Source organism: Aristolochia californica, unplaced genomic scaffold, assembly GCF_029961685.1.
Source record: "Aristolochia californica isolate CCGP_79_NKW_82.1479 unplaced genomic scaffold, dmAriCali1.0.hap1 SCAF_10, whole genome shotgun sequence".
In the NCBI taxonomy this organism is placed as follows: domain Eukaryota; kingdom Viridiplantae; phylum Streptophyta; class Magnoliopsida; order Piperales; family Aristolochiaceae; genus Aristolochia; species Aristolochia californica.
In genome coordinates, this window is record NW_027181771.1 from 5,709,958 (window position 1) to 5,723,210 (window position 13,253).

The 13,253-nt window shown below is 37.2% G+C and overlaps 2 protein-coding genes across 2 annotated transcripts; both read right to left on the reverse strand.

The window, feature by feature from the left end:
* Window positions 1–1,177: 1,177 nt before the first annotated feature.
* On the reverse strand, window positions 1,178–1,690 carry LOC137942828 (uncharacterized). Its single transcript, XM_068788561.1, has one exon. The coding sequence runs from the start codon at window positions 1,688–1,690 to the stop codon at window positions 1,178–1,180; it is 513 nt and encodes a 170-aa protein (XP_068644662.1).
* A 4,786-nt stretch (window positions 1,691–6,476) lies between these two features.
* LOC137941547 (non-functional NADPH-dependent codeinone reductase 2-like) lies at window positions 6,477–7,836 on the reverse strand. The gene is made up of 3 exons (XM_068787009.1): window positions 7,517–7,836; window positions 7,187–7,430; window positions 6,477–7,054 (listed from the first exon to the last, which is right to left on the reverse strand). The coding sequence occupies exons 1-3, from the start codon at window positions 7,834–7,836 to the stop codon at window positions 6,644–6,646; spliced, it is 975 nt and encodes a 324-aa protein (XP_068643110.1). The 3' UTR covers window positions 6,477–6,643.
* Window positions 7,837–13,253: the final 5,417 nt, after the last annotated feature.

The window sequence follows — 13,253 nt, forward strand, 5'->3', positions numbered from 1 at the left end:
GTCTCCATTGAAAAATGTAGTTTCGACATCCATCTGATATAGCTCTAGATCTAAATGAGCCACTAGTGTCATTATTGTTCTAAAAGAGTCTTTCGAAGATACCGGAGAGAGTCTCTTTATAGTCTATGTGTTCCCTTTGAGTAAAGCCTTTAGCGACTAGACGGGCCTTATATCTCTCGACATTGCCATTTGAATCCCTTTGGTTTTAAATATCCATTTACAACCAATGAGCTTCACACCTTTAGGCAACTCGATGAGATCCCAAACGTCATTGTCATTCATAGACTTCATCTCATCCTTTATGGCATCAATCCACTTTTGAGAGTTAGAATTGTGCAAGGCTTGATAGAAGTTAATCGGGTCATCTTCTGTCAATCCAACGCCATCCTCATGTTCTTAGAGAAATATGATATAATCATCTGGAATCACATGTCTCCTCTCCCTAGTGGATCTCTTTAATTGCATTTCTTGAGGTTGTTGAGTTTGTTCTAAAGGTGGTGCAAGAGGAAGAATCTCATTATTGTCTTGATCTGGAACAATCTCAGGAATAGGAGCCTGAACATTGTCCTCTAGTGCCTGCACCGTGTCTTGAGCAACAATAGGTATAGAGACCTGAACAATGTCAATAACAGATTCTTCTTCAAAGACAATATTCTTTATGTTTTCTTCCCTTCCAAACTCAATATCCTCAAGGAATCTCGCATTTCCCGTTTCAAAGAAGGATCTTGATGTGGGATCGTAATATTTATAGCCCCGAGAGCGTTCATCGTAACCAACAAAATAACAGCTAACCGTCCTTGAGTCCAGTTTTTTTTCATGTGGCCTATAAGGCCGCGCCTCAGCTGGACAACCCCAAATGTGCAAGTGCCTAATGTTAGGCTTATTGCCGTTCCAAAGCTTATAGGCGGTTTTGGTAACTGTTTTGCTCTGTACCCTGTTAAGGATGTACAATGCGGTCTTTAAAGCTTCTCCCCAAAGTGACTCTGGAAAAGAGGAATAACTAATCATACTCCTTACAATATCCTTAAGAGTTCGGTTTCATCGCTCTACAACACCGTTCATGCTGGGTTTGCCCGGCATGGTGTATTGCAGAGTAATTCCACACTCTTTGAGGAAAATCGTAAAAGGTCCTAGACGTTATTCTCCTGATCCATCATACCTTCCGAAGTATTCACCATCACGGTCGGATTTGATAGCCTTCATTTTTTTTCCAAAAAGAACCTTCCGCAGCATCCTTACCTCTCTTCTTCTTCTTGTTTTGAGAGGTCGAGGTCAAGTAAGTACTTTTAGTCTGATCCTGCAACTGCCTCTCTTCCTCTTGCATAAAGTGAGATATAAGCTCATTTAGGGACCATTTGTCCTTCTGAGTGTTATATTTCATTTTGAATTGCCAAAAGTGTGCAGGAAGAGATATCAAAACCAAGTGCACGAGCAAATCCTCAGACAGCTCCATCTTAAATGACTTGAGTTTTGATGCGAAATGAAACATCTCTATGATGTACTCCCTTATGTTCCCTTTGCCCTTATACTTCATCAAAACGATTTTAGCTAAAAAGCTACTCACCTCCGATTTTTCGTTCTGGGCAAAATATTGTTCAATTTCCTCTAGGAGCTTCTTGGCTCTCTTGCTCTTAGTCATAGAGCCCCAAAACTCATCCGAAATGGAGTATTTCATGATCATCAAGCACATTCAGTTAGAGCGCTCCCACTTATCAATTTTAACCTCATTGAGGTTGTCCGGAGTAGAAGTGGGTTGCTCTGCCCAAAGTGCAAGATCCAAATCCATACAACCGAGGACAATTTCCATCATATCTTTCCATGCCTTAAAGTTTGTCCCGCTCAACATTGGAATGCTGCTTATTTGAGTAGTAACATTTGTAGCAGTAGCAACAAAAACTATATATAGAACAAAATAAACAAGCATGCTCACATTAACTAGCATGTCATATAAAGAAAAAAAAAGTCATGTACTAAAAAAAAATCCAAATCGGGGACCCATCTCAAGATACCTAGTACAACATTATAGTCTTTGGACAGAGAAATTAATTGTAAGTGGTACCCTCAGTGCAATGATAAAATACTAACAATCAGCTCTGTCAAACAATAACCTTTCTTTGGACCGACTATTGTTCACATGAAAAGTCTTTATAATTGTCACACATTTATCATCACGGGCACGTTGTTGATTTGGCCAAACTGTGTCTTCCTTTGGGTCGAGCACAATTTGCATAAATAACTCCATACAAACATCTATGTATTTCTAGTAAATTATTCTACACTACAGAGGTTACTTTGGTAACATGTAGCTTCAAACAATTTGATTGCAAATACTAGACCAACTGAACAAAATGATTTTTTTTTCTGTACCACATGTAGGAATACTTTAAAAATAGAATTTCGGAAACATATATGAAATTCATAAACCAAAATCGTACCTCCTGACATGGCGTCAACTTTCGACGAACAGAGCTTCTCGGCTATCGTCTCCGGCGAACAGAGCTTCTCGGCTATCGTCTCCGACAAACAGAACGTCTCGTCTATCACAGAGGTTTGTCAATGGCAATGGTCAGACATGCCTCTGCTAGACCAAACCCCATTTTATAGGCTCCTTTCCATCAAAGGAGACCACCAAACGGCAGAAAACCGAAGGTCATAACCAGCGATCACCATTAGTGGAAAACCGTTTGACGGATGGGTCACCTAAGTGACGGATCGTGAACCATCTAGGCGATGGTTCGTGAACCATCGATTGCCACCTCCTCCGGCTCTTAAGCTATTCTCTTTTGCTTTTCTCACCGACCTTGAAATTCCGCATGGTGGCACGACTTTCGTGGCTTCAAGAAGGAGACCCATTTTTTTTTTATAATCCTCTAGAGATTAAGCTTGCAAATAGGATCAGAAAAAGTATTGACAAACGAGTTTCTGTTGATGCTGTCGTAGAAGCTTGAATTCGCTTCAAGACGTGACTCCTTTTGAGATAGAAAAGTGATGAAGCAGTAAAATATTTCAGGAAGCTTTTGTTTTTTTTGTTTTATGAGTGAGGTGACAGTGTTAAGAAATTAGAGCAAGGAAGACCGCACAACGTAGCAACGTAGAAAGGGGAAAGAGAATTCATGTTGATGATATGAAGAGGGAAAAAATAAGAAGACACGTGCACATCCCCAATGTAAAAAATAAAAAATTGAGGAGAAGAGAGAACATAAAATACTAGTAATTGGAAGAAGTAAAAAAACTAATATGGGAGAAAAGGAGCAACAAATCTAAAAACTAATATTCAACAACTATGGGAAAACCGAAGGAGAGAAAAACCTGAAAAACCATAGTCGGAGTCCTGAAAATCAAAGCTCTGATACCATATTGATTTTCAGGACTCCATAAATTTAGCTCATCGATAAAAAGGGAAAGAAACCCATTGGGAGAAAACTGGAGGAAGAAGGGTTATGGAATTGATTATTCCTAACCCTCCCCTTAGAAGCTCTATTTATAGATTTATGAAATTACAATATTATAATAATACCCCTGAACTTAGGGTTTAGTGTTTAGGGTTTTAACCCTAGAACTTTAACATAATTACATCAATACCATCTCTATGAGACGACCCTTTATTTATCATCTTGCCATCAATGTATGTGGGCCTATAGGCCTTGAACCCATCTTCTATATCTCTTGGATCCATGGGTCTTCCTTGGTCTTATGGGCTTAGGCCCATCTTCTAATACATTTTGATATGTGGGTCTTCCTTGGTTGTGTGAGCTTGGGCCCTGTCTTCCAACAATATCCATTCTACACTTATCTTAAAAAAAATTTATTCAGATATTCTAGTGATATTCCCAAAAAGAAAAAAAAGAATTTCAATATTTTCTTATTTTTATTAAATATTTTTGAGAATAATAATGGTTAAATTTTTATTTTCTATTTTCTTTTATTTTCTAGGGGTTCCGAACATACCCTAAGTGATTCTCAAATATGGGTTCTATACCATATTCCCAAATATAATCATCTAGGTATTCTATTTCTGTATACCAATAACTTCTAAATATAGTCGATAAAAGGTTGTTTTTGGTCCAAGTATTTGGATTCCTCATGTTTTGATAATAACTTAATATTAACATGTTGTTACGAATTTTGCATATGAGTTTATCAAATGTTTCAGATAAGAAAAATGTGCCTAGCCTTCGAGTGACACACAATCATGATGATCTATGATGAAAGAATCGTCAATTAGAGAAGAAGAAGAACCATACTTACTAAGATGATCAAGATACTTCAAAGGACTTTAGAAGACTAATCAACTAAAGACTTCAAAACCAAAGTGTATCATTTCGGTTTCTAGATATGAAGCATTCTAGCCATGTAAGAGAATGGCCAATCCATCCCAAAGCTTTAGTTAGTTTGATTAGAGCTTAGGGCATCAATTGTTTTAAAAAAATTATATATACTTAATTTCATCTTTAAAATGTTTTTCAAAGATTTTGAAATCATGAATTTTTTACCAAATTTATTATTTGAACTACAATACCAAGTAAAATCAATTATCCATAAGGCAATCCATTCAAGACATATACTTGGCTTGTTTCCTACATAACTGTTGGGAAGGAAGGCCTATTGGTAGTGTTTGCTATTCATTCAATGGACGAGGAAATGAATAACCTTTCATAGTCATAATTGCATAATGACATATGAATGTTTTGAATGGCTACAAATTTGTTTGAACCCTTACATCACTCTATGTATTCAAACTTTGGCACCTATAACATCTTATTCTTAGCCTTATGTGCATTTTATTCTTTTGTAGAGTTACAATTGTGTGAATAATATACTGATTTATCTTATTATACTTTGTTAAAATAAAAAATCAATATTTGATTTAGTCTCTATTTGTTTTAGAGAGATTTCATATGCAAAACTTGTTCATCTGGTGTTGCACCTATTATCAAAGGAAACAAGTTAAATTTGGAATAAAGTTCTAGACATGATTTGGAGAGGGAATAAATGAAAAACATTCTTTATACTTCTGTCGTTAGGAGTTTGATGTATGCTCAGGTTTGCATAAAATTTGACATATCATATGCAATTGGAATGTTGGGTTGATATCAAAGTAACTTAGGTTTGGACAATTGGAGAGTTGCAAAGAAAGTTATGTACCTTCAGGGGAAAAAAGACTACAAGATTACATATAGGCAATTTGATCATCTGGAGGTGATTGGATATTCAGACTCTGATTTTGTTGGCTGCCTTGACTTGAGAAAGTCAACATCAGGATATGTCTTCTTGTTAGTTAAAGGGGTCATTTCTTGGAGAAGTGCAAAATAATATTTCATTGTTACTTCTACCATATAGGCAGAGTTTGTAGCGTATTTTGCAACGACATCACAAACTATATGGTTGAGGAATTTTATTTTTGGGCTTAAACTTATTGACACAATTTATAAACCATTGAGGATTTACTGCGATAATTCTGTAACAGTGTTTTTGGCTAAAAACAATACGAGCAAAAGTCGTAGTAAGCATATTGACATTAAGTTCTTAACTAGTCGAGAACATGTCAAAACAAACAAAGTACTTGTGGAACACGTTATCACTGGATTAATGATTGTGAATTCGTTGACAAAAGGTCTACCACATATTCCTTATAAGGGTCATGTTCAACATATGTGACTTAGTTCTACGGTGTAATTATTTTGTAAGATCGAGATATCCATATGTTTATATCACATTTTGTCAATTGTAAAAAAAAAAAAAAAGAAAAAACTCCTTTTAGTTCATATTTTTCTTCTCTTATTGTAATTGTATATATGGCGTTTAGAGAATGCCAATGTATGTTTAAATTTTGGTGATCCTATATGAGCATTTGGAAGTTCATTCATAAAGATATGTGTCACATATTGTTCTCATTCAAAGGAGACAGTTGCATTGTAATACATGAAAGGTAATACTTACTCTAAAGGACTTACCATCACGATTCATACAATTTAATATTCTTTTGTTTGGATATAAAGATATTATATCTATAGGAAACATTTTTAAAGATGCATCAATATGGAATGATACATATTAAGTATTCGCATGGGTGAAGTGAGAGAATGTTGGACAAATACAATTTTTTACCTTTTCTTTGAAAATAATTTCCCTTAGAAGTAAGAAATAGTGAACAATTGTAACTGCCCATCCGTTAATGGGAAAGATATTTGATAAGTTATATGTGAATTTTTCACCACATATTTTTGTCAAAATAATATTTGGTCTAGCAAATCTGTGTGTGATCTCTATCGATCAAACCTTAGATAGACTAGAAGGGTGATTTAGAATTATCTAGGAATATGAGTACCATGACGGGAGGTTTAGGGTTTCTCCTTAATTTATGAATTTATGCATGATTAAAATGAATTTTGCTCTTACCCAATATGCTTCACATTTCCTCTCCACTTTGTTCATCCCGTGCTGAAGTTCGCACCGGATCTCTCTGTTAATGCAATGGCACTCTGATTTCTTGTAAAATAAAATTTAACAATTTTACGCTAGAAATTATAAATGTTGAACACAAGACTGTGGCCGGAATACCTTGACCCCTCGATGGCGGATTTCTGCTCATTCTTCCTAACAAACGCAGCTGGAGGTGACAACGTTATTAGCCCTCCGATCATCACTCCTCATCCTCCCAAAGCTCATTCAGAGACTTATAAGGACCATTCTCAGAGACAAGGTTGAGAGTTTCTCCAGAAACAGATCTATGCTGTGGAAGATGGTCAATCTTTTGCAAGTCATCCTCGCTCAATTCCCAATCGAAGATCCCCAGGTTCTCCTTCAACCTCTCCTTGCTGAAGCTCTTCACCAATACGCTCACATTTTGTTCGTAAACCCACCTCAAACACACCTGGGCAAGAGTTTTTCCTCTATCCTTTGCAATTTCTTTCAGGGCTTGGCATTCCATTACTTTATTGTCTCCCCAGATAGTTCCTTTCCCTCCCAAGGGAGAGTAAGCGCATACGTCTATCCCCTTTCTCTCACAGAACTCCCTAAGTTTCTTTTGTCGCAGAAGAGGATTCATCTCCACCTCCAAAATTGTGAAAAAACAAATATGAGTTGCTCCAATTTTTTCGATCTTTTGGGTGAACTAATATTTGTGAATTGTGCTTAACAAAGAATATTTCTGATGTGTGATGTTCGTGGCGCTAAATCAGCTTACCTGGGTGACTGCAGGTTTAACCTTGGCTGTTGAGAGTAACAGATCCAGTTTCTTGCAAGAAAAGTTGCTAACGCCAATAGCTTTGGTAAGTCCGAGTGCGTGACACTCCTCCATGGCTTCCCAAACAGAACCGAAATCCATGGGAAGTAAATTTTCCTTCTCCACAGGTACAATAAATTCTCCAGGCTTTGAGCTCACAGGCCAGTGAATAAGGTACAGATCAAGATATTCCAGCTGAAGATTCCTGCGAGATAGTAATAGGGATGCAAATAAGATATAAGCCATCATCTTGTTCAAGAACAAAAACGAGAAACTAGTAGGTTGTGTTACCGGAGAGTCTTTTGGAGCGCCGGGAGGACAAGATGGCGGTGGGCATCCGAGCACCAGAGCTTGGAGGTGATAAAGACTTCACTTCTGGACTTGAGAAGACCATTGCGTAAAGCTTCAGCGATGGCGTCTCCCAGGGCTTTCTCAGTCAGATAGATAGATGCAGTGTCGAAATGTCTGTACCCTAGCCCGATGGCTTGAAGAACGGCTGATTTCGTGATTTCAGATTCGATTATGGGATACACTGCAGTCCCCATGCCGATACACGGCATGGCACCGTCGCCGGAGCTTAATCTTGCAACCGGGATAGCTACGCTTTCCATACCCAAGCAACTCAAGTTTCGATTCTATCTTTTTGTATTTCGAAACGGGCTGGCCTCCACTCGTTGAAATATAATAAATAAATAATTAATGCGAGTCAAAAGTTTGGGATAAGGAAGATCAGCTGCCTGTTTTAGACGGCACTTGTGATGTGAAAGCCATGCGTGCCTACCAATAAAAACTTCAGGCCTTTACCTGAGGCAACAGATTCAGTCTTTACAGTCAGATCTAGATTCTTTATTGGATCATGATTTAAATCTTTGGGTTATTTTCTAGCTGCAAAGTAAGGAGGCACTAGCGGAAGACACGGATACGGCCATTTCATTATTGAATAACCTTGGTTGGGCTTATAAGCAATTCGTCATTGTTGTCTCGTATATTATGATATTTTTGTTGAGGAAGTTCGTAGAAAGAACTCCGAACAAAGAATCGTGAACATCTAATTCTACCCTAATGTTGATATTAGGGACAAGAATTTCGAGAGGAATTCTAACAAGGGCAATTGTCGATGGAAGTCAAGAAAAGGAAGAAGCAAGTCCAAATTCGGAAGGAATGTGGAATACTAGAATTGTAGCAAGTTTGGTCATATAAAGAAGAATTGTAGAGCATCGAAGAAGGATGAAAAGAAAAATTATGCTGCAAATACAGTGACTGTAGAAGTACAAGATGTTTTCCTCTTATCGATTGATAGCTCTATTAACTATTGGGTGTTAGATTTAGGAGCTTCTTTTCACACTATTGCGCACCGTGAGATCATGGAGAATTATGTTGTTAGAAATCACGGGAAGTTGTACCTTGCTAATGGAGAACCTTTGGATATTACCAATATTGGTGATGTCAATTTGAGGATGTCAAAAGGGTCGGTGTGGAAAATTGATAAGGTGAGACATGTGCCAAAACTAATGCGTAATCTGATTTTAGTAGGGCACCTTGATGATGAATGACATAATATAACTTTTAATGGTGTTGCCAAGAAAGTCACTAAGGGAGCCATAGTTGTTGAATGAGGAGTTAAAACTAGAACTCTTTACATCATTTCGAGTTGCTGAGACAAAGTTGCAGCTGCTAATGCTGTTACTAATTCGGATTTGTGGCATTATAAGCTCGATCACATGAGTGAGAAGGGAATGAAAGTGCTTCAGTCTAAAGGGAAGCTATCGGGGTTGAAATTTGTAAACAACAGTTTGTGTGAAGGCTATATTTTTTGCAAGCAGAAAAGGTTAACTTTTCTAAGGCAGGAAAGGAGCAAAAGACAACAAAATTGGAGTTGGTTCATGCAGATGTGTGGGGACCTTCGATTGTTACTTCCCTTGGTGGTTCTAATTACTATGTGACATTTATTAATGATGCAAGCAGAAAAGTATAAATTTATTTCCTAAAAAACAAATATGATGTTTTTTATACATTCAAGAGATCGAGAGCAATGGTTGAGAATGAGACAAATTTGAAAGTGAAGTGTCTGCAATCAGATAATGAGGGAGAATACATAGGGGATGATTTCAAGCAGTATTGTGTTGATAATGGAATCAAAATGAAGAAGACCATTCCTGGAAGACCTCAACAGATTGGTGTGGGTGAGAGGATGAACAAGACTTTGAACGAGCGTGCTAGGAGCATGAGATTACATGTGGGGATTAACAATGATGTTTTGGTTTGAGGCTATTAGCACCGCTGCCTATTTGATCAACAAAGGTCCTTCAACAACATTGGATTGCAAAATACCAAAAGAGTTTTGAAGCGGCAAAGAGGTAAACCTTTCTTTCTTGAAAGTGTTTGGTTGTGTTTATTATATTCACATTGACTCTGCTGTTAGAAGTAAACTTGATGCTAAATCCAAGATATGTTTCTTTATTGGCTATGATGGTGCCGAGTTTGGTCATTGTTTCAAGGATGAACAAAATCGTAAGGTTATCAAGAGCAAGGATGTGATCTTCAATGCAAGTGTCCTTTATAAAGGCAAGTTGAGAACAAATTTTGAGAGCATAAATAATGAAGCTAAGAAGCTTGAAGTGATTCAGTTGAAAGATCTTCTAATTATTGAGTTGGAGAATATTGCTCGGGAAGACCAAGAAAACATACCCCTAAAAGTCAGAATATTCCTCTGAATGAACTCAGGAGATCTACCAAAACTAACAGACTACCGCAATGATACTCCCCTGAATTGAATTATATTTTATAGACTAATAAAGGTGAACCAGACAGTTATGAGGAAGTTGTACAAGTTGAGAATTAGCCAAGTGAGAGTTGACCATGAGGGATGAGATAAATTCACATTTATCCAATCAAACATGATAGTTGACCGAGTTACCAAAAGGGAAGAAGGCTTTGCATAATAAATGGTTTTACCTAATAAAAGGCGAATATGAAGGCAACAAGAGGTATAAAGCAAGATCGGTTGTAAAGGGCTTTAAAAAAAAGGGCATTGACTACACTGAGATTTTCTCTCCAGTAGTGAAGTTGACTACTATTAGAACATTGCTTGGACTACTGACAAATGAAGATTTTCACTTAGAACAGTTGGATGTAAAGACAACTTTTCTTCATGGTGATTTGGAGGAAGAAATTTACATGATGCAGCCAAAGGGTTTCAAAGCACAAGGAAAGGAGAAAATGGTGTGCAAACTTCAAAAGAGCTTGTATGGTCTTAAATAGGCTCCAAGACCACTTATAAGAAGTTTGACATCTTCATGACTAGTATTGGTTTCTTGAGGTGACAGGTAGATCATTGTTGTTATGTGAAAAAACTTGATGACTTCTACATCATTCTACTGCTATATGTTGATGACATGTTGATAGCAGGTGTTTGCAAATAGGAAATAGATAAGTTGAAAAAGGAAGTTGTCCAAGAAGTTTACAATCAAAGATTTGAATACTATAAAACACATCTATGGGATGAGGATTACTAGGGATACTGATGTCATGAAACTGTCACAAGAAGAATATGTGAAGAAGGTGTTGAGCAGATTCAACATGAATGATGCAAAACCAGTGAGTACTCCTTTGACTAGTCATTTTAGGCTATCTAAGGAGCAGTCACCTTCTAAAGAGAAGGAGCGATCCTACATGGCCAATGTGCCTTATGCTTTGCTATTGGCAGTCTCATGTATGACATGGTGTGCACTAGACCAAACATTGCTCATGTAGTGAGAATTGTGAGTAGATATATGAGTAATCTAGGTCAATAACATTGGGAAGCACTGAAGTGGATTCTTAGGTATTTGAGAGGCACTGCAGACTCAACCTTATGTTTCAAAAAGTCAGACTTGGGATTACAAGGTTATGTAGATGCTGACATGACTGGAGACATTGATGACAAGAGGAGTACCACTGGATATGTATACACATTGGGTGGTACACCAATTAGAGTTAGTTGGGTCTCTATGTTACATAAAGTAGTTTCTCTTTCCACTACTGAGTCATAATATAAAACAGTGACTGAAGCCATCAAAGAGATGGTATGGCTCCAGTCTTTCTTGGAAGAATTAGGTCTCAAGCATGAGAAGAATCTGTTGTGTTGTGACAGTCAGAGTTCTATTCATTTACCAAAGAACCCTATTTATCATGCTAGAACAAAGCACATACAAGTGTGTTATCACTCCATTAGATCGGCTCTAGAGGATGAAGTCTTAGCACTTGAGAAGATTCAAGGGAATCAGAATCTGATTAATATGTTGACAAAGATCATTACAATTGAGAAACTAAAGTTGTGTGCAACTTCCTTTGGACTTCTCTCTGAGGATTGATAAGTTGTTGCCACTGCAAAGGAGATATTGATGATGGATTAGTCTCCAAGTGGGAGATTGTTAAGTTATGGAGCCTAATTAACACCTTACGCATAGTCGATACGCGGATATATTGACTGCAATTTCATTAAGGGTAGTTTAGGGATTTCACACTTGTATTAATATTGAGTTAGTTTTTTCTTTATATTTGGGGGCGCCGTTGTTAGGGTTATGATTGAGGATCTTTAGTTGTTATAGAGATAGGTGTGTGATTTCTCTTGTAAACTACTTCATCATCATAATGAATTATTACAACGACGAAAGACAGAACGTAGTCTCACTTTGAGGTGAACCCGTATAAATCTTGTGTTCTTCGTGCTTGATTATTTCTTCTTCTTTAATTATTATTGCTCTCTTTAGTATTAAACTGGGGCATCAAATTCGTAACATCTTCTGACCCTCATTATCTCCTTGTGCCGAACTCAACCCTATGGTAATCCTTCATGACTTACAATTGCAATCATTTTCCAGTAAAATGATCCTCCAATTCTGTCAAGATCTATCAAGCAAACTCTTCGTTAAAATTCAGCAGGAATCATTGTCTTCAATGGAAGAACTCTTACTGTCAATCATCTTGAGGTTCCACTCTACAACAATAACCAAGGACTCACAAATATGAGTACTGCTCATGCACAATGCTCACTTTAGGAGTGGACAACAAGCAAATTAATGTCCACTGTCTAATATGGGACAAGCTTAATCATATGGCCCAATTATGTTGGCATTGGTTCAACTATCTCTAACCAGACATGAAAGTGCCAACTCCCTTGGTTACTTTAAGTCTTGCAAATCCCATTAATGGACAATATTAGCATCATAAGGCTTCATCACACACTAGTGGATGCATGGAGAGAAAATAAAGGATAGAAAAAAAAGAAAAATAGTTTATTGAAATTGAATGCATTTTATGTAAGGGCTTATAAATAATAAATAGTCTACAATAATAAAACCTTTGTATTTATGGGAATGGGATAGGAGCAGGTTTGGGTCAGTTTGGGGTTGAGTTTGAGGAAACGTGGTCCTATCAACCTGCCCCACCTTTCTATTGTTACCTTCCCAAAAAAAATTTATATTACTTTTTATTGACCTAGGTTGACCCTCATCCATATTTTGATGATAATTTTTTTATTATTTTTCTAATATTTGCAACTCAAACATTTTAGATGCATTTAAGCATGAGTCAAGTCTATTATTCACCCAAGAGGTATTTTTTTGAGTTCCCCTGTGTTGGAAGATGGGCTCAAGCCCACAAGCTCAAGGCTAGAAGCCCACACGTCAAAGGAGTGGAAAAGTAGTTATTTATGGTATGTTCCTTAAGGATGACATGAAGATGTGAATACATTGTCTTAGTATGTCTTTTAATCTATTGAGTTGTAACCCTAAAGGCTTTGTAACACTATAAATAAGAGCATTGGCTAAGACGTAAGGCATTCAAGCCTTCTCCTCTCTTTGAGAAATCTTCCAGCCACCCTCTCTTCTCCCTTGATGCATTTTCTCCTTCCCTTAATCCAAACTCTTCTCCCTCTTCTCTCTCTTCTCTCCTTCTTCTTCCACGTTAACCTAAAGTCATGTTCATAGGGTCCTAACTTCTAGATGGTATCAGACCATGGAGGTTAGGATCCATATTCCAGTAGTTA